Genomic DNA, 21,706 nt, shown 5'->3' with positions numbered 1-21,706 from the left:
TTCTTCCTTTTTTTTTTTTTTTCTTTTCTTTTTTCTTCCCTTTCCTTCCTTTCTTTTTGGTTTAGAGAAGCCCTTTCAATATTTCCTTTAACCTGGGTTTTGTGTTGCTGTATTCTTTAAGTTTTTGTTTGTTGGAAAAAAATTTTATTTCCCCTTCTATTTTAAATGATATTCTTGCTGGATAGAGTATTCTAGGTTGCATATTTTTTCCTTTTAGCACTTTAAATATCTCTTGCCATTCCCTTCTGGCCTGTAGTGTTTCTGTAGAGAAATCAGCTGATATTCTTATGGGGATTCCCTTGTAGGTAACATTCTGTTTTTCTCTTGCTGCCTTTAGGATCCTCTCTTTATCACTAACTTTTGCCATTTTTATTATGATGTGTCTTGGTGTGGGTCTGTTTGGGTTCAGTTTGTTTGGGGCCCTCTGTGCTTCTTGTATCTTGAACCCAGTATCCTTTAGATTTGGGAAGTTTCCATCGATAATTTCTTCAAATATATTTTCCATTCCCTTATCTTTTTCTACTCCTTCTGGAATTCCTATTATGCGTAGATTGGCCCGCTTTATATTATCCCATAGGTCTCTTATATTGCTTTCCAGTTTTTTGATTCGGTTTTCTGTCTGTTGACCAGATTGAGTGATTTCCATTATTCTATCTTCCATATCACTGATTCATTCTTCTGCGTTATTCATTCTGGTTTTTACTGCCCTTAGTTCAGTTTGCATCTCTGCAAATGAATATTCTAGTTTTTCTTGGCTCCTCCTTATCTTTTCTAGTTCCTTTCTGAGGGTATCTGCATTACTGTTCATATCTTCTCTTAATTCCTTCAGTATTTTCACTATTTCTCTTTTGAACTCCAGGTCTGTCAGACTGCAGAGATCTGTTTCATTGTTGACTTTTAGGTGAGTTCTCCTGCTGGTTTGACTGGGGGTGGTTTCTCAGCTTCTTCATCTTGCTTGGTGTTTTCTTTCTCCTGAGGGAGTTGTACTCTCCGTTATCGGGCAGTGTTTGCCTTGTCACTGCTGTGGAATATTTCCTGAGGGCTGGCGTAGTTGGTCAATCTTTTTTGAGGCAGTGTGGCTTTTCTGGAGTGTTGATGGGGCTAACAGTGTTTCTTTGAAGCAAAGGAGGACTTCCTGAGGGCAGACAGGACTGGGAGGTCCACACCACGATGGTAGCAGATTTCACTCAGTCAGGCAGAGCTTGCTCTGGTGTTTTTAGGCTGTGGGGTTCTTGCAGGGGGTTGGCGGTGTTGGGCAGCTGTTCCTCAGGAGTGCAGCACCCCCTGGGGGCTGGAGCAGCTATCTGGGTCACTGAGAACCTAAGAGGCTCTTCCCTAGGGCAGCCCAACTCAGAAGGACGGCCTGAGAGTGTAGGCGGATCTTTTCACAGTCTGGCCAAGCTTGTTGCAGCTTTTCTGGGCTGCAGGGGCTCTTCCAGGGGGCTGGTGGTGCTGAGCAGCTATTCCGCGGGAATGGGGCACCCCCTGGGGGCTTTGGCGGTTAGCAGGGCCACTGGAAACCCAAGAGGCTCCTCCCCAGGGCAGCCCGACTCAGAAAGACCGTCTGAGATCTTTTCCCGGCTCGGCCAAGCTTGTTGCAGCTTTTCTGGGCTCTAGGGGGTCCTGCCTGGAGCCAGCAGTCCTATGCAGCTGATCCTCTAGAGCTTGGCACCCCCTGGGGGCTTGTGCGGGTAGCAGGGCCGCTGGAAATCCAAGAGGCTCCTCCCCGGGGCAGCCCAACTCTGGAGCCAAGGATTCGGTGCCCAGCTCCCACCCAGGCGTCTCAATTTTTGGTGACTGTGCCCGTAGTTCAGATGGTCTGTTCGGTTCTTGATCGGCTTTTCCGTACTCCAACTTACTGCTACACTCTTCTCTGCATCTGGAGATTCCTCCGGTTCATTTGATCTTTCCCCCGTGTAGGTGACTTTCCAGGGTGCGGAATCCCTTTCTCCTCCGCAGTTCCCTTTCGGGAGCGCCCGTCCCGCTTGGATTCACCTTCTCTCACTCTCCTCTTTTCTCCCATTCTGCCCAGTAATGTCACGAATTTCTTGCCGTTATTAGAGTTTAGGTTCCTCTGCCAGCGATTGGTTGCTGTTCTGTGCGAGTCATTTATTCTGTAGATGTGCTTTTTTTGTTGTGTTTGTGGGAGAGGGCGAGCATGTCCCCCTACTCCTCCACCATCTTGTCCTCTCCTCCAGTCATCAATTTTTGAGAAATTTAACACTGTATCAGAAATGTATCTTTCTAATCTGCCTTCCCTATTCCAATTTTTTTTTTTTTTTTGTCTTTTTGCCGTTTCTTGGGCCGCTCCCGCGGCATATGGAGGTTCCCAGGCTAGGAGTCTAATCGGAGCTGTAGCTGCCAGCCTACGCCAGAGCCAGAGCAATGCAGGATCCGAGCCGAGTCTGCAATCTACACCACAGCTCATGGCAACGCCGGATCGTTAACCCACTGAGCAAGGGCAGGAACTGAACCCGCAACCTCATGGTTCCTAGTCGGATTCGTTAACCACTGCGCCACTACGGGAACTCCTCCTATTCCAATATTCTTAATTGACCCATTATGCCATTATTCTATATCATTATCCTTTATACCATCATTTTCCTTCTAAGGCAAGATCCAATTTAGTATCAGGAGCTGCATTTTGTTGTCATATCTCCAGTTTAAAAGAGAGGGGTTTTTGTGGGGTTTTTGTTGTTTGTTTTGTTTTAATAACTGCACTTTGGGAAACTGGTAAATAATTTATAGGAACATCAGTTTAAATCCTAATCATAACATCATCAAAGTATGATCTAGATGAATTAAGCATTATATACAGGATGGCCATCATGTGTGAAGTAGAAACATACAACATTGCATGGTTTGTTGATACTACATTGAGTGCCTCATTTTTGTGATGACATTATGTGATATGTTGATGTGTGCTGTCCCACTCAGCAATGCAGAGTGTGCTATGTCAAGCTGCAGTGAACCCAGTAGGTTAACTAGCATCTCTGTGGATACCTACCCAAGTATCTGTGTTATGTAGCTATATATAATTTATGTCTCTAATTTTCCCTGAACAAACCTTCATCTCTAGTACAACCCAGGGTAAGTCATGTTGAGATTTGTAAAAGAGAGAAAAAAAAAAGCTTAGGTATGTATCTAGAGTTTATGGCCCGTGTATATCAGAAAACTACTTTAATGTGTTTCAGATTGTAGAAGGATAAGAAGTTTCAAACATTTGATGCCATAAAAATGAAAAGGTTGGAGTTCCTGCTGTGATGCAATGGGTTAAGAATCTGACTGCACTGGCTTGGGTTGCTGTGGAGGCTTGGGTTTGATCCGTGGCCCAGCACAGTGGGGTAAAGGATCTGGCATTGCTGCAGCTGTGGCATAGGTAGAAGCTGCAGCATAGGTCACATCTGAGGCTCGGATTCAATCCCTAGCCTAGGAGCTTCCATGTGCCAAGGGTGTGACCATTAAAAAAGAAAGAAAGAAAAGTTTAATTTTCTACAATAAAATAAAGTTTTCTACAATAAAACATAACATAAAAAGATTTCAACAAATATGACAATAACTAAATTGATATAAAGAATATCTTAAATTGACCAAAATAATATAAAAATCTCGATAGATAAAATGACAAAAGACAAAAGTGATTCTATACATAGGAAAATTAATTCCACAGTTAAACCTCATTTCAATAAAATGCAGTAATCAAACAAAATAAACACCATGTATATATATATATATGAAATTAAAACATCACACTGTAATGATTCACATAATGCAGAAGAAAGCAGTAAATAAAGAATAGGGAACGAAAAAGACATGAAGGAGTTCCTGTCATGGCTCAGCAGGAACGCAGGTTCGATCCCTGGCCTTGCTCAGTGGGTTAAGGATCCGGCGTTGCCGTGAGCTGTGGTGTAGGTCGCAGACACAGCTGAGACCCCACGTTGCTGTGGCTATGGTGTAGGCCGGCAGCTACAGCTACAGTTCAACTTCTAGCCTGGGAACTTCCATACGCCATGGGTGCAGCCCTAAAAAGACAGAAAACGAATAAGAGGTAAGTATTGGCGAGGGTGTAGAGAGAAGGGAGCCCTTGCGCACTGCTTGTGCACTATTCGATTCTTCACTCATCCATTAATGGTTGCCTTGAGTTGCCTCCACATTTTAGCTATCGTGAATAATACTGCTATGAACTTGAGTATACAGATTTATCTTCAAGACCTTGCTGTCAATTGTGCAGCACACTTTTTGTTTCCCATTACTATGCATTCATTAAAATAGTTTATTGACTTTTTTTTGACATTAAGTTTCTTTCCTTCTCTGTCCATTGCCTTTTCTCTTTTCTTTTTATAATGACCACATATGGAAGTTCCCAAGCTAGGGGCTGAATTGGAGCTACAGCTGCTGGCCTGTGTCGCAACGACAGCAACACTAGATCTCTGCAACCCACACTGCAGCTTGCGGCAACACCGGATCATTAACCCACTGAGCAAAGCCAGGGATTGAACCTGCATCTTCATGGATACTAGCTGGGTTCTTAACCTGCTGAGCCGCAACAGGAATTCCTATTGTCTTTTTTTCATCACACGGCTCCTAATTTCACCCTCCCAACCCTGCCCCACTCCCCAACAACTTCTTCAGTGAGGATGCTGCTGCTCTGTGTTGTGGCCCTGATGCTCTCATGTACCTTGTGCCTCTACCTCAGGCCAGCTCTCCGGGTAGATGTGTGATTAGTTCTGTAGATTATTTAACTTAGGGGGTGGCCAACTTTTTCTGTAAAGGGCCGGATAGTAAATATTTTAGACTTTGTAGGCCCTGTGGTCTCCTTTGTAGCTGCTCACCTCTTCCACTGTGGTGAAAAGTAGCCACAGATCAGACTAACTGTGTGGACATGGCTGTGTTCCAATAAATTATTTACAAAAACAGGCGGAGGGCTGGATTGGGCCTTCAGCTATCGTCTGTTGACTCTTGATTTAAGTCCAAAGGCTATGTGTTTTTCACTTAATCTCAGCTCAGAAGGTGGCAGGCTCTAGTTGCTGCAATGCAGGAAGAGCGAGAAGGGAAGGTTTTGTGTGCAGGCAGTTGGTGATTTCCTCCTCAAGCCTGGAGAGGCTTGTTAGGTATATGTCCCTGTTCCAGCTGCCCTGGGTTTGTGCATTCATGGGGGGCGGCAAGGGCTAGTTCTCCATGCGTTACTCAGAAGGTAAGTAGTTGCCCAGATCTTTCTCCCTGTGTCCTTAAATGACATGATGCTTTACTGACCATGTGTCTCCTGTCTTTAAACTTGATGCTCTAGGAGTTCCCGATGTGGCTCAGTAGTTAATGAGTCTAACTAGCATCCATGAGAATGCTGGTTCAATTCCTGGCCTTGCTTAGTGGGTTGATGATCCAGCGTTGCCGTGAGCTGTGGGATAGGTCGCAGACACGGCTAAAATCTGGCGTTGCTGTGGCTGTAGTGTAGACCGGCAGCTACAGCTCCAATCCATCCATCAGCCGGGGACCCTCCATATGCTGCTGGGGTGGTCCTAAAAAGTAAAAAAAAAAAAATTTAAAAATAAACTTGATGCTCTAACATCTGTCCTACATGCGTGTGCCACCTGCACCCTGTACTGAACAATCCAGTCATGTACCTGAGTCACCTTGCCTTGGCTTCTGTGTCCCTTGGCACCCCTCTGCCCCTCAGCAGTTCTTCCCTTGCTAAGGCATGCATTTCATATCTAAGCCAATAGACCCAGAACCCACACCCCAACTGCCTCCTTTAGCAGACTCTCTCCCCCCTGCCCTTATCTCCCCAGAATCAGGTAACAGCCAGCTTGGGACAGCCCCCGTGCCTAAAAGCCCACTGAAGTATTCACGCTAAATTGCTTATGCTGCCTCCCACATTCCTTCCCTCACAAACCACAGTAAAGACTCTGGCCACAGTCCCCCACCAACCCCCAGCCAGTGCCTCTTTGCTGATCATGGTGCTTCCCTGTGTGGTCCTGCCTGGGGTGCTCTGACCCCTCATCTTAGAAACTGAATAATAAACTTTTTTCAATGGCATCTGTTTACTGATCTGTTAGCCTTACTACCCCTCAAGTTTTCTGTTAATCGCTCTCTAACTACTATTTAATTTGTCCTCTGGAATAAGACTAAGAGTGGAATGAGAGATGAGTGGGCCGCATGGTCCAGCGTTACCCCTGCCCCTGTCTTCCATGCATGGCAGCTCCTTTCCCACTTGGCATAGGCCCCCACATCATCCCAGCCTGACTCCAGGCCACCTCTTGTTCTCAGCACCTCCCTCTCACCTGGTTTCCACCTTTCCACGCAGCTGTGAGGAGCGCCTTAATTTAACATACAGTTTTGTATTCTCATATCCTGTGTGGTTTCTTTCAGTGATGTTGCTTATTTTCCCCACCTACACTGCTCAGGCTTGTGGAGGACCAGGCTGTCTAGGGCCAGAGACAAAGTGGTCCATGGCTTCAAATTTTGTTGGCTTTGTGCCTTGGGTTCAGTGCTGATCCTTTCTGAGGCTGTTTCCTTATCTGTGAAATGAGGATGAATGGAAGTAGTCTTGTATTGTATATTCTATATACAAGTCTGGTGTACCTTCCCCATGGATTTTCATGTTCCCTGAATGCCTTTGGCATAGATAGCAGCAAAATGACGAAGACCCATCTCATGATTTAGAAAAACCCCAAGTTTCCCAGTTCAAGTTATATACTGATGTTATACAGAGAAGTAAGAAACATTATTATCAGCCTTAAGAATATAGATATTTTAAGAGAAATGCTTTTTTTTTTTTTTTTTTTGCTTAAAAAGTAATGTGATCACATTTTAAAAGTTTCCATATTATGGAGTTCCCGTCGTGGCCAGTGGTTAACGAATCCGACTAGGAACCATGAGGTTGCGGGTTCAGTCCCTGCCCTTGCTCAGTGGGTTAACGATCCGGCGTTGCTGTGAGCTGTGGTGTAGGTTGCAGATGCGGCTCGGATCCCGCGTTGCTGTGGCTCTGGCGTAGGCTGGTGGCTACAGCTCTGATTGGACCCCTAGCCTGGGAACCTCCACATGCTGCGGGAACAGCCCAAGAAATAGCAAAAAGACAAAAAAAAAAAAAAAAAAAAAAGTTTCCATGTTAGAGAAGAGAAAACTAGTCACCCATACTTCTACCATAATGCAATTACTATGAGCGTTTTGATTTTTTCTTATTTATGCATTTCCTCAATTTATTTTAACTTAAATGTTTTGATCGTGAATTACTTGTAATTATTTTAGCAGTTCTCATATCCTACTTTCCTACTTAACATAGTTCTGTTGGCCTGTTTGCTTTTAAAAATACGGAGGCAACATTTTTATTTTTGGTCAATCATAACACTTATTTTTTTTACCCTGGTATATTTCATACCTACTGAAATAGTATAATATAGTGGTATGAGTTGAATATCATTAATGACATACTGGAATTGGTATGAAAATGATATTTCTGTTGAATTCAGGAGTTCTCTGGTGGGCTGAGGATCCAGCATTGTCACTGCTGTGGTGCTGGTTGGATCCCTGGCCCAGAACCTTCTGCCTGTTGTGAGCGGGGCCAAAAGAAAAGAAAGAAAGTGCAACTTCAGTAAATTCTTTCTGCTCTTAAAAAATAAATTAAAAATAAAATGTGACTATAAAGAAAATGTAGCTTTAATAAAATATCTGCAGTTAGTAAAAACATCAGATAGTTTGATTAAATCTGTAATAATTTTTTTATTTTAAATTGAAGGTCCATTTTAGCTTCTTACCTTCTGAAAGAAAAGCTCAACATCTTGGGCAAGTTGGGGTGTCTGCTAAGCTGTGCGGGTTCTGTCGTGCTGATTATCCACTCCCCGAAATCTGAGAGTGTGACCACTCAGGCTGAGCTGGAGGAGAAGCTGACCAACCCAGGTAACTTGGGGGGTAGCCCTGCCAGAGAGCTTGCCACCTCCAGCATGGTCCCCCTGAGTGGAGCTGCACCCTCCGCCCAGTTGTGGTCTGTCCTCCAGCCCTTGGTTCCTCTTCACTCATCACCAAGCCTCTGCCTGGGACCTGCTGTCCTGGCCCCTCTGCTGCCTCCTGAGACCCGGAACTTGGGCATTGATGCCATTCCTATCCACCCACCTTCATGGCAACTGGTCCACGGCCCCTCCGATCTCCCTCCGACCTTGTTCCCACGTTCCTGCTGTCCGTGCAGCACACACCAGTCCTGCAGGGTCAGCCCTAGGCCACACCACTCAGGACCACCGTGTGTCTGGCCCTCCTCGGTGAGTCTCTTGGATGTGGAGCTCTGTGAGAGCCTAGGCCTGATTTCAGTTCATCTTAGAGCCCTCCCAGAGCCCTCTTAGAGCATATATTTTTTGACGTAATTTCTATCTTTCGTTTTTTTGATAAGTGCAATCACCCCTCCAAGTCTCCCACCCCCACCATGAGCGAAAACCAAGCTATTGCACACTCAGGCCCAGCTGCTTTTCCCAGAAAGAAGCCTGCACACTTGCATTCCAACTACTTCTGATTTTTTCACAAACAGCTTGCACTTGGGCAGTATTTTCCATGTGCCCATGCTGGTCTCTGTCCTCCACTACCCCTTCCCCAGTTTATAGGTCAGGCTCTCAGGCAGCTGTAGCGTTTTCCTGAATCCTCATCTGCAGCAGAGCCCCATAGTTCTTTTCCTTACCCTTGGGGAAGAGGGAACTCCCATCACCTGCTTGCTGGTCCATAGGCTGTTCCCAGGCCCGGTGCCTGTCACCCTCTTTACAATGAGGGAACAAAATTCATGGAAAATACAACTTCCTTGTACGTATACCAGCAGCCAACCTAACACTCCAAGGACAGTACTTTGAAACAACATAAAATGCTCAGGTATAATTACATGCAAAGATATATTAGAGCCAGCAGACCCCACACCATATGTGGAGCTGCTGAGAATCTTGCAGGTGCGAAACAGACTGACGTGGAAGTGTGGTGTTATTGGCTCGAACACTTTGGATTTTGCCATCAGCAGTGGGATCTTCTGAAATGGAGAATAACTCTTGAAGTTGTAAAAAATTCAATGGATATTAAATCCTTGCCAAATTAGTTTTACACACAAAACAGGTTCTAGGCTCTGATTATTATACACATTTTTCTCACTTTCCTGTCCAAGGCAGTATTCCAAAGTTGTGAGAACAGGATGATATTTCATTGTGTGGACTTGTATGCACATCCCAGGGCCTCTGGCCTCTGCCCACTATGTGCAGCCCCCAGTCCCTGCAACAGCAACAGATACTCCCACAGTTTTCTTATATGTTCTTTAAGCCCCCACATGTTTCCCCCCACTTCTCCAAGCATCTGCGTTGACATTTATTGTTAGAAAAATATTACTAATTGGGAGTTCCCATCATGGCACAGAGGAAACGTGGCACTAGGAACCATGAGGTTGCGGGTTTGATCCCTGGCCTCACTCAGTGGGTTAAGGATCCGCTGTGGCTCTGAGCTGTGGTGTAGGTCACAGACGCAGCTCAGATCCCACGTTGCTGTGGCTGTGGTGTAGGCCGGCAGCTGTAGCTCTGATTAGACCCCTAGCCTGGGAACCTCCATATGCTGCAGATACAGCCCTAAAAAAAAGCAAAAAAAAAAAAAAAATTACTAATTGAAAGTACTATTTTATTGACATGTAATCCTGTAGGAGCTATGAAAGTTTTAATGGTGAAAATAATGATGGGAATCATTTTCGTGGCGTGAGTTCAGTGGATCTGGTGAAGTACACCCGGAGCAGTAGGGTGTCATGGCAGCAGTGGCAGGGGCAATGGTGGGATGCATGGTGTGGGCTGCGCTGCTGCCCGCCTCCCGCCACATCCCAAGTAACTGTGCACCCTCTGTCTTGCAGTGTTTGTGGGCTATCTGTGCATCGTGCTGCTCATGCTGCTGCTGCTCATCTTCTGGATCGCGCCGGCCCACGGGCCCACCAACATCATGGTCTACATCAGCATCTGCTCCTTGCTGGGGAGTTTCACTGTGCCTTCCACCAAGGGCATTGGGCTGGCAGCCCAAGACATCTTCCACAACAACCCGTCTAGCCAGCGGGCCCTCTGCCTATGCCTGGTGCTCCTGGCCGTGCTTGGCTGCAGCATCATCGTCCAGTTCAGGTACATCAACAAGGCGCTCGAGTGCTTCGACTCCTCCGTTTTTGGGGCCATCTACTACGTTGTGTTCACCACTCTGGTCTTGCTGGCCTCAGCCATCCTCTTCCGGGAGTGGAGCAACGTGGGTCTGGTGGACTTCTTGGGCATGGCCTGCGGGTTCACCACTGTCTCTGTCGGGATTGTCCTCATACAGGTGTTCAAAGAGTTCAACTTCAACCTTGGGGAGATGAACAAATCTAATGTGAAAACAGACTAGGACATGATGGGTTGGATGGCTTGAGGAACAGGAAGTGGAGGTGGTTTCTGGTCCTGATTTGATGTGAAGCAGAAGAGACTGTAAATGGCTGGTGGCAGAGTTGCCTGTGTGTTAATGGATGGGCTGGTGGAGAGTGCAGACGTATCGCTTCGCACCAGGGTGGAGCCCAGCCCTCTGCACTCTGCTCAGGGGTTGCCTGGGTGGGCATCACCCTCTCTGATGAGAGGAATCTCATGTTCATTGCCATTAACCTGGAAGCTTTCATGAATACTCTTTGCTTTTAAAACATTTCAACATTATTTAAATAGAAAATAAAGAAGGGCCTTTTCTGATTAGTCTTTGCAGGGAAACAGATACCCTTACTTAGAAGCTTACTTTGGAAGTGGGAGAAATTGTCTTGAAGACTGGCTCTACAGTAAATGTGTCTGTAGTTTTGTTACTTTGCATTAAGCATGGATAACATTCATGTGTCTCATCCAAATAGGAGAAATATACATTTAATTTGTTTTTAATCCTCTGATGAGCTGACTCTCCCACCCCTGACTCCAAGACATTTTAATTGCAAATAGAGAAGAGTAAATGGACATGATGCAGTGTTCCGTTTGCAGGATGATTTTCAATAGCTCAAATCAATTTCAGTGCCTTTATCACTTGAACTATTCACTTAATTTAATTTGACTATTACTATGTGTATGTTCTCTTAGATTAGAGTAATGCAGCTTCCTTGTTTATACTTTAATATTTCATCCTTCAAAATAAAAATGTTGAGAGAAGTTAGAAATTATGGTATATCCATTCATTGGAAGAGAGTCAAGACTAAAGACACATTAGAGTAAATTGACCCTTTCAGCATGTAGTTATAGCCCAGTTAAAGACAGTTGACTTAAGTAGCATGAGGTATTTTATTTGCATTTCGTCTAATGTAACTAGGATCCAGTATTTAAAATACCCATGTTCTCTTTCTGTAAGCATTGGGGCCCCTGAGAAGAAATAAATTATTTAACTTGATAATAAGGCTGTTAAATGAGAGAATAACTGTTCAGTAGCACATTACAAGTTTCCTGTAATTGAGGAACAAGTTAAGAGACGCAATTAAGCTTAGGCTAATTTCTACAAATTGGAACACACTTAGTTTTCAAAAGGATTTCCAGCAAAAATGAAAACAGTTTAGCCACCTCCCTGTTGTTTGAGATGGCAGAGCACCCTACAGTTCCCACTCAGCCTCTCATTAAACTTCTGAGATGCAAAATAGCCATTAATTATTCCAGTATTTGGAACAAAGAGGTCATTCGTCCATCTGTAGTAACCTATGTGTATTAAATGGGAACAAAGCACAAAGTTAAGCCAGTGTTTCATCAAGATTTCATGTACTTCATGTGCAATGTCTTATCTAAATAGAGAACTAGGCCAAGTTGAAAGATGGGATTGGGTAAAATAGCTTTAGTGAAGTGGAACAGGAAATTTAATAATACCCAATTAAAGATACTAAGGAATGTCAACAGGAAAAAAAAAAAAACTGCGTTTTTCAGACAAAAAGTACATTTCTAAAGGCCCAAGGAATAGTCCCTAAAGTGTTGAACAACGTGACTAAATAAAAAGATAGTTTAACATAGGGCAGAAAACACCATTATGAATTAAAAGTACATGTGATGATCATAGGTTGTCAATGACTTGTGGACTAACAGAAGCAAGATTATTTGAATTTAAAAAAAAATCTTACAGTAACTGATAGTTAATAAATGCTGAAAACAATCCATTACTCTTTTAGTCAGCTCTTTGAACGTTTGTCTTCTGTCATCAGTATTTTTAGGAATGCAGGCCTTAATTTATTGAACTGAATTTTCTGGAAATATAATGTAGCAGTATTGATATATTTTTAGGCACAAAAATAGTTTCCTTGGTAGGTGGTTTAAGATGTTGAAAGAATACATGTGGCTATTTAACGAGAAAGTTTATGTGTCATGGAAATTGCCATATTTATTTTGTTAGAGTTTACATGTGAAGCTTAGTTGATTTAAACGCACCTTTTGGTGTTCCTTATTATAGTTAATACACGATTTTCCCTAGATACTTAGAGGTGATATTTTCTGGATTATCTCCCTGTGATTTTTTGAGAGTAAAGCAAAATCTCAAAAGTATTAATAGCTTGTCTTCTCTTCTAGGTGAGGTGTCCCATAACAGACTCTCCCAGGTTTACTCTGTATAGCAGATTAATTTCATAGGGTATTACAGCTTTCCTTCCATCGGAACAAAGTTCACATCATCTGTTGTATTCCAAATGTGTGCCTCTAGCCTCAAAGTGATTGACATGACCATTAGTCTAACAGCCTTATTTTCAAGTTTAACACAGAGCATATAACTTCTGACTTAATAGTAACTGTTTTTACAAAGTCACGTTCTTATAATTGATTTGGAATTGCAAAAAATAAAAGCTTCAAAGGAGAGGGCCCAGAGTGGGGATAGGTCTTATATTGATCTTTCCAAAAGTAAATACGTAGAAAACATTTTTATTACTATGCTATTCTTTGGGTTTTATCTTCGCTAAAACTAAGGACAAAATACTTACTGTCTGCTTGTTTTCCAGCCTCCTGTAAAATCACATGTTTGTGATCACAACTTGCAGAGTTACTTTGATATATACTTAAATAGGCCATTTCTTTTCTCTCCTACTTGGACAATGCCTTGTTTTCTCTTCTGAATCTTGCATTTAAAAAGTGTTTCTTGTTCTGTTCAGTGATCAAGTGTAGGGCCTATTAAGAAGTCTAACCCAAACCCAGCACCAAGACCACCCTGGATGTTTTGCTGTTCTGCAGGTCTGCTCCACCTCTGCAGAGAAGGATCTGGGGGAAGGGCAGTCTGCTACCTGCCACATGGGGAGCAAGAACTGCCCACAGCTGGGACTTCAGGGAGGGATCGTTGCTCAGATGTCATTGTGGTCTTTTCACATTAGAACATCAGTGAGGTACATTTTGCTGCTCTTGGTTCAGCAATACAAGAAATTGTCTTTTAAGTCCTACTTTTCAAGCCAGTTTGTCATATGCAGTTTCATTTCCAGAAGTTCATTCCAGCAGTAGTAGATTGGTCTTTGGGTTTTTCTTTGGGTTTCATGTCTGGTGGAAGAGAGTGCTGTTGAAGTGTGTGGTCACTCCTCATCTTCCTTCTCCTTGGACTGCTCAGCTCTTTATAAATACCGTGCTCACTTCTAGAGGCTAGTTCCTAGACATATGTAAAGTGCTTGAGATACGCTGTCTCCAGGCATGGACAAGTATTTCAGTCTGCAGAGACTGAGGCGTTGATCACAGGCCACTGCCATGCTGCCTAATTCTTGTTGGGAGATGATAACCTCTCTTTTCTAAGCTGCTCAGCTAACCCAGAAGAGCAGTCTACAGAGCTCTGCCCGTCGCTTTGTTGATGCCTACTGGATCATGACTTAGGCTTCCTGGGACTGAGTAGGAACCTGGAAAGAGAAGAACTTCAGTTTAGATCTGTTCATGACTGTCTGATTGGCTCCAGTGGTTTGAAGAAGTTGTCTTTACTGTGTCTGATACTAAGAAAGTAGTTCACCATCTTTAGCAGGATTAGATGGAATCTTGGTGTTCTGCCTTCTCAGGGACCAAAAATGTAACATTAACTCCTTAGCATTGACCTTCCTCCCTAGGACATGTCTGTGTTAGTTTTTCATATGTTTTGCTCATAGTCATAGCGAGAGGTCTGATAACTTGAGCTGGAAGAGAATAGATCAGTTTGCACACCAGTCACACCATAAAATGGTTTATCATTATAAAATACCTCAACTTTCTGTGTTCCTCACTTCCACCTCACAGTTGTACTGGTGATGAATTTAAAGGCTCTGTCCTTTAGCTTATAGGTGATTTTTCACATCTGGCCAGATTCTTATACCTCCACCATATACTTGAAAAGATTAAGAATTATAGGAATGGGAACAAGAATTTGGCCTACTCTCACTACTCATATGTTTTCATACACATTTCTCACATGCTCTTAAATGCAACAAAAGAATTCTATTTTAAGAAAATGTAACTTAGCGTTACATCAAAAAAATACCGTCTCGTAAAAGGGGATATTCAGTAGAACAGTGATCATGTAAATAAACATCTATCTCAAATGTACCCAATGTGATTACTAAGCATAGTCTAGGGCCCAGAGCTTGAGCCAGGGAGGATTTATTTGTTCTTTTCTCTATTTTTCCGTGAATTGTGCAACTATAGGTGAGTCACTTAACCTTTCTGTGCCTCAGTTTCTCTACCTCTAAAGGGTGGGATGGGTCTCCAAACCTACTGTGTTAGCGCGCTCGCACGTTCAGGAGGGCAGGTAGCCTCAGACTGGAGCGCGTGTGCAGGACTGCTCTGGAGCGATGCACTGGGTGCCATGTCTTCTCAGGACTGTGCCACAGACACGCAGCTTCGAGCCCTGAGAAAGCGAAGGAAGCACTGGCTGTAAAGTTTGCACGATTCCATGAAGCTTTAATTTTCCTTTTTTTGTTTTAAAAGGAAGGGTTTTTTATGTTCTGTTGTAAAATGTGGAAACTAAACAGGGACTGAGAAAAGCTCCACTGAGAGACCCCGCTCTGACGGTGTGATGAGCTTCTCTGACGTTCTGCAAAGGTTTATGTTCTGCAGAAGATTCAGTGACCTGTGAACCAGATTGATTCTGTTTTGTTGAATTTGTAATGAATGATGCGGAACTTTCTGCTTCCAAGTGGCTCAATCCTGACCTTGAACTACCTGACACCAGGTGAATGTCAGGAACTCCCAAACCACTAGTGCCAAAGGGTCACATTGAAAAGTTCAGAATAGTTCTTTTATCTGTCAGACTGTAATAATTCCCCCCCCCCACCCTCGTATCAGTGTTTTTGCACTTGGAAATATTTAAGGGTACTGTGTTTTTGCCTTTTTAAATGATAACTATTACTTTCTTGTAAAATGGAATATAATTGTTGCAGAGAGGAACAAAACTGGATAAAGAAAATGTAAAGTGTTGATTGGTTACATAAAATTTTTGTCACGTAAATGTATCAGGGGAGCTTCCACTTAGCATATTCACACACATTTGTCAATGATTAAGACTTGCTTATATTTTGCTTTATAGCAGTAGTCATTAGCATGTTGTAACTGCCTTATGTAAATAAAAAGGCTATTTATTAAGTTTTCCAATACTATTTATTAATCTGTATGTGTTTTAAAATAAAATAACTTATTTCTAGCTGAACACTTGTTGCTTTTTTTGCCTTTACATGAAATGTTTGTGTAGTCTCAGGTTCCATATTATCCTAATTCCTCAGTCAAATGCTTCCCATTTTCTTTGTAGAAACAAACAGCCCAGGTCCCCATCGTGCTATAGAAACTGTCCACCTGTGCATATTTTAGGGAGCAGATCCATGTGTGAAGAAATGTACCATCCAATGATTACCTTCTGATACAATGAAATCATGTATTAGAGAAAACCAGCTATATTTTAATATGTTAATACCTTTAAGTATTTTTGAGGTATATAACATTTTAAACACATGAGAAACTTGAAAATCGTAACACATTTTAATATTTCAGTTGTCAGAAATCTTGTCATTTTTGTTGGTGTCTTACACTTATAATTTGATTAAATAAGTATTTTATTTGAGGAGTTCCTACTGTGGCAAAGTGGGTTAGTGATCCGGCTTGTCTCTGTGGAGGTGCTGGTGTGATCCCAGACCAGGTGTCACCCAGTGTTGCAGGATCCTTGTAGGTTGCAGCTGTGGCTTGGAATCAACCCCTGGTCTAGGAACTTCCATATGCTGCAGGCATAGCCAAAAAAAAAAAGTTAAATTTTGAAGTGCCCTTGTGGTACAGTGGGTTAAGGATCTGGCATTGTCACTGCAGCAGCTCGCTGCTGGGAACTTCCACGTGCTGCAGTTGCAGCCCAAAAAAACACCCTTATTTGAGCAAGAAAATGTTTTATTAGGCTCTGTCCAAAAGAATATTTTTGTTTTTGCTTTTAAGGGCCACACCTGCAGCATATGGGAGTTTCCAGGCTACAGGTCGAATTGGAGCTACAGCTGCTGGCCTACACCATAGCAGGGTCAGATCCTAGCCATGTCTGCAACCTGCACCACAGCTCACGGCAACAGTGGATCCCCTACCCACTGAGCGAGGCCAGGGATTGAACCTGCATCCTCATGGATACTAGTCAGATTTGTTTCCACTGCGCCACAACAGGAACTCCCCAAAAGAACTTAAATACATTTTGATCAAAGTATATCTATGCAGAAATCACAGACATTTTAGGAAACCACTAGGTGTTTCTATGGAAAGCTTTCCAGACAGGTTTTGGGGGTTGTGAAATGTGTAAGTGCCAAGTTCTACAAAAAGTTGCTGGGGTTGGCTATTGTTACAAATCTCTTAGTGGAAGCTGCTAGCCAAGCATAGTACTGTTTTTTGGGTTGGTTGTTTTTTGTTTTTTGTTTTTTTGTTTTTTTGTTTTTTTTTGTTTTTTGTCTTTTTAGGGCCACACCTATAGCATTTGGAAGTTCCCAGGCTAGGGGTTGAATCAGGGCTGTGGCTGCTGGCCTATCCCACAGCCAGAGCAACTCGGGATCTGAGCTACATCTGCGATCTACACCGCAGCTCATAGCAACACTGGATCCTTAACCCACTGAATGAGGCCAGGGATTGAACCTACATCTCATGGATACTACTCAGATTCATTACTGCTGAGCCACAGCAGGAACTCCCAAGGATAGTACTATTGAATCTGAGCTCTACACCTGGTTCTGAAGAGTACAGAAAATCTACCTGCCCTCTACTTCACTTCCCTGTGACTCTTAGACGTGCCACTGCCAGCACCTTTGGTGTAATATTAATTATACCATATTTTGCACCTCTTACAGTTGTTTCAAAGAGGCTTTTTGTGTTGGAGAGGCTGAGGCACAGTCAAGAAACAGAAAAATGAAAGGATACCTCTCTCTGTATTAGCAGTTCAGAGAGGTGTTTATCCAGAAACTGGGAAGAGTTGGGATCAGAACTGCACCATGGCAAGCCGGATAGGAGAAACACCAATCAAGTAACAAACACAAAAAATCCATGTAAAATAACAGATCATGAGCTGGAAAGTAGAGGGAAGATCAAACTAAGTCCTCTGTTTTTGAAACGCATCTTTTTATTTGGGGTGAAGATGTCTGGGGATGTCAGTGTCCTTCCCCTTATGCAGCGTGCTTATTCACTATATTGGTTTTCCATGCTGCTCTAACAGAAGGCCACAACTACAAAGTTTATTATCTCATATCTTTGGGGTCGGAAGTCCAGCACAAGGGCTAAAGTCAAGGTGCCAGCAGAACTGCATTCCTTCTGGAGGCTCTAGGGGAGAATCTCTTCTCTGGCTTCTTCAGTTTCTAAAGGCCTTGCACATTCCTTGGCTTGTTTGCCCTTCTCCATCTTCAAAGCCAGTGTTGGATCTCTCTGATGCTTCTTTCACTGTCATCTCATTCTCCAACTCTGACACTCCTGCCTCCCTTTCCTTAGAAGGACCCTTGTGATTATTTTGGGCACACTTGGACAATCCAGGATTATATTAGGGTCCTTAATTTAGTCACATCTGCAAAGGTGACACAGTCACAGGTTCTGAAGATTAGGGCTGTGGACATCTTTGGTGGGGGGTCATTATTCTGCCTATGAGATCCACATAAAATGAGACAATTATTAACAGCCAGAATTGGGGTTAATAGATGCAAACTATTGCCCTTGGAATGGATAAGCAATGAGATCCTGCTGTGTAGCACTGGGAACTATGTCTAGTCACTTATGATGGAGCATGATGATGTGAGAAAAAAGAATGTATATATGTATGTGTGACTGGGTCACCTTGCTGTACAGTAGGAAACTGACAAAACATTGTAAACCAGCTATAATGGGAAAAAATAAAAATCATTTAATTATTAAAAGCCAACTGCTGGCTTTCAATGAATATCTTAGTGTTCTACCCAAACTCTCTTGGAGTTATTACTGTCTTTCAGAGAGCTCTCCCCTCTCCCTCCAACAAATGTTTTGGAAAATGCCCTCTACATTTGTAGGTCATCTATGGCCTTGAATAAATGTTAACTGAAAAACAGGTATACAATACTAAATTCTTAAAATGCTAGAGAATATCACTATTCACTTTGGAAGGCCAAAGGGCAAATTTACTGATGGGGGTTGAGCTAAACAAAAAAAAATGATCATCTGTAATGCAGTTCTCATGTTTCTGGCTGGCATCTGTGGTAACAAAGCCAAAACATAGAGTAATTGGAAAACAATTTATACATGAGGAAACTATTTGATTTACTAACATATGATTTAAAAAATACCATTTTAATAAGTCTTGCCTATACTTTTAAAACAATGCCAAAAGGTAGATTTTAACAGCTTTATTGAGGTATGGCTGACATACCATAACTTGTACATGTATAAAATATATGTAAGTTGGTAAGTTTCGAAGTATGTCAGAGATGTCATATGATGAAAGCATCACCAAGAACAAGAGTGAACACACCTATTATCCTTAAAGTTTCTTTTCTTTTTTTTGTCTTTTTGTCTTTTCTAGGGCCGCACCCACGCATATGGAGGTTCCCAGGCTAGGGTCCAATCAGAGCTGTAGCCGCCGGCCTACGCTACAGCCATAGCAAAGCAGGATCCAAGCCACGTCTTCGACCTACGCCACAGCTCATGGCAACACGGATCCTTAACCCACTGAGCCGTGACGGGAATTCCATCCTTAGTTTCTTTTTGCCCTATTGTAATCTCTCTGCCCTCCTTACCCCATCTGCTCCCAAGCATTCATCTGATTTCTGTTGCTATGTAATACCATTTCCTAGAATTTTATATAGATGTAGTCATTTAGTATATACTTTTTCTTTGGTCTGGCTTCTTTCACTTATCATAATTATTTTGACTTCAGCTCATTCCCTTTTACTGCTCGGTAGCCTTCCATTTTATGGATATACCACAGTTGTTTATCTGTTCATCTATTGATGGACATTTGGATTGTTTCTATTTTTTTTCTTTAGCTATCATAAAGCCAGTATTGAATGTTCATTTACATTCACATTACATTCATTTATATTTTATCTTTTAATGGGATATGCTTTCCTGGTATCTCTCTTTTCTTGGATAAAAATACCTAGAACAGCTGGGTCATATGGTTGTATATGTTTAACTTTTTAAGAAACTGCTTACAAGGAGCTTGTACCATTTTACAATCCTAAGAGCAGTATATGAAAAGGCATTCAATTTTTAAGTTTAAAAACATCTCATGGAGTTCCTGTCATGGCGTAGTGGTTAACAAATCCGACTAGGAACCATGAGGTTTCGGGTTTGATCCCTGGCATTGCTCAGTGGGTTAACGATCCGGCGTTGCCATTAACTGTGGTGTAGGTTGCAGATGCAGCTTGGATCCCACGTTGCTGTGGCTCTAGCGTAGGCTGGCAGCTACAGCTCCGATTAGACCCCTAGCCTGGGAACCTCCATATGCCGCGAGAGCGGCCCAAGAAATGGCAAAAAAGACAAAAAAAAAAAAAAAAAAAAAAATCTCATGATCAATGCTTGAATGCTCCTGGTGTTTAAGATCTGCAACATTATGTGCTGGAGAAGTAAACTGGGCATTTAAGGAGCTTGCATTACTTTAGCAAGGAATTATATACACTTATAAAAACAATACACTGTGCAATATGACAGTAAGGGTCAGATGTGGGAGGAGTCCAGATAATCAATGTGAGATGAGTCTGTGAACTACAATGATGAGAGAAGGATGATTAGATGAGGCAGGGTTTAGCTGGTATGATTAGAATACTGGCAGAAAAGAGCTACAAGCAAATTAATTTGTTAAGTCAACATAATTTCTAAGCATTCTTATGACTCGACCACTACTTTCATTACAGTCATCTGCTTCCTAGAGGCACTGTTGGGATTAGTTATTGTTACACAGCAATACATATCAAAGAGTGGCTTAATACAAGATTCCTTTATTCATTCTCATATGTCTGTGGGTCATTGTGCAGTTTTGTGGTCCTCAACCAACTAGGCTCCAATCCTTGGTCTCAATGAAGCTAGGTGGCTTTGCAAGTTGCTCTACTCCACCTGATCTCCTCCTCTAGCAAACAGTCCAAGCTTCTTCTCATCATGGTTTAGGCTGGGAACCACCACATTTTCTTGACCAAAGACAGTCCCAAGGCCAGAATCAGGAGATGATATGGAAGTGCAAAGCCATTCTGCAAAATGTGTGGGCACATGGATAGGTAGAGAATCAGAGCCATTTTTTCAATCTACCACGTCATAGTTACCAACTTGCAAACTATCTTTCAATAGTCAGTACAGGAGTTCCCGTCCTGGCTAAGCGGAAAACAATCTGAGCAGCATCCATCAGGATGCAGGTTCGATCCCTGGCCTCGCTCAGTGGGTTAAGGATCCAGTGCTGCTGTAAGCTGTGGTATAGGTTGCAGATGTGGCTCTGATCTGGTGTGGCTGTGGCATAGGCCAGCAGCTACAGCTCCAATTCAATTCCTAGCCTGGGAACCTCCATATGGGCTGTGAGTGCGGCCCTAAAATGACCAAAACAAAAACAAAAACAAACCAGTATGGGCCTTGTTTGAACACAGATTTGAACAAACCAACGGCAAAATATAAAATATTTTTAAAAGATTAGTTAATATAATTCTTTATTTGACAATGTCATTTAACTAGAATTCAGTTAAGACCAAAAAGCAAGCAAAAAAATTCATCTGAGCCAGTTCTAAAAAGCAGTTTCCTGTTTGTCAAGTTCACAGAAGATTAAAAGCTTTTAAATTAGAAGCTGCATAGTTACCAAAACCAGAGTGGTCAGGGGCTGCGTAATCTAGAACATAACAGTCCAATGGGACTGTAGTCTGAAAAGAGCAAATTATATTGGGCATTTTCTGCCTAAATAGGCACAGAATTCATTTTAGGAATATTCCCACCCAAAATAACTTAAATTTGGTATAATAGTGCTTTTGCATCTAGTCAAAAACTGAAAGAACATCCCTAGAAGACTTTTGCAACTGTAACCAAGGTGTTATTGGTTTATTAGCAGGTCTCACTCCAGATTTAGCTAGTTGCTCCACCAGGCTTCTTATAAATGACCTCTCCGTCTCTGTCCTCTTCCAAGGAAACCATGATGATAGATTCCAAGAAATTTCTCTGTTGCAGGAGGAGCTAAGGCGGGACAGCTTAACAGTGGGTTTCCCATGCATCTAATGAAAAATAAATCTCTGCTCCATGGGTCGGGAGACCGAATTTTGCCAAACCACAAACTCGACCAAAGAACGCATTTATTCCCGTATTCGGTTATTTAACATTGGGGA

General features: G+C 42.5%; 1 protein-coding gene across 1 annotated transcript in view; it reads left to right on the top strand.

The window, feature by feature from the left end:
- NIPA1 (non imprinted in Prader-Willi/Angelman syndrome 1) overlaps nt 1-15,591 on the top strand; it is a 51,208-nt gene extending 35,617 nt beyond the window's left edge. Inside the window, exons 4-5 of the mRNA XM_021075606.1 lie at nt 7,733-7,893; nt 9,851-15,591. Coding sequence (XP_020931265.1) covers nt 7,733-7,893; nt 9,851-10,362 — 673 coding nt within the window. The 3' untranslated portion in view covers nt 10,363-15,591. The remainder of the gene's footprint in view (nt 1-7,732; nt 7,894-9,850) is intronic.

This window comes from Sus scrofa, chromosome 15, assembly GCF_000003025.6.
Source record: "Sus scrofa isolate TJ Tabasco breed Duroc chromosome 15, Sscrofa11.1, whole genome shotgun sequence".
Lineage (NCBI taxonomy): Eukaryota > Metazoa > Chordata > Mammalia > Artiodactyla > Suidae > Sus > Sus scrofa.
The sequence above is the reverse complement of the archived record's forward strand: the minus strand, read 5'-3'. Positions and strand labels throughout refer to the sequence as shown.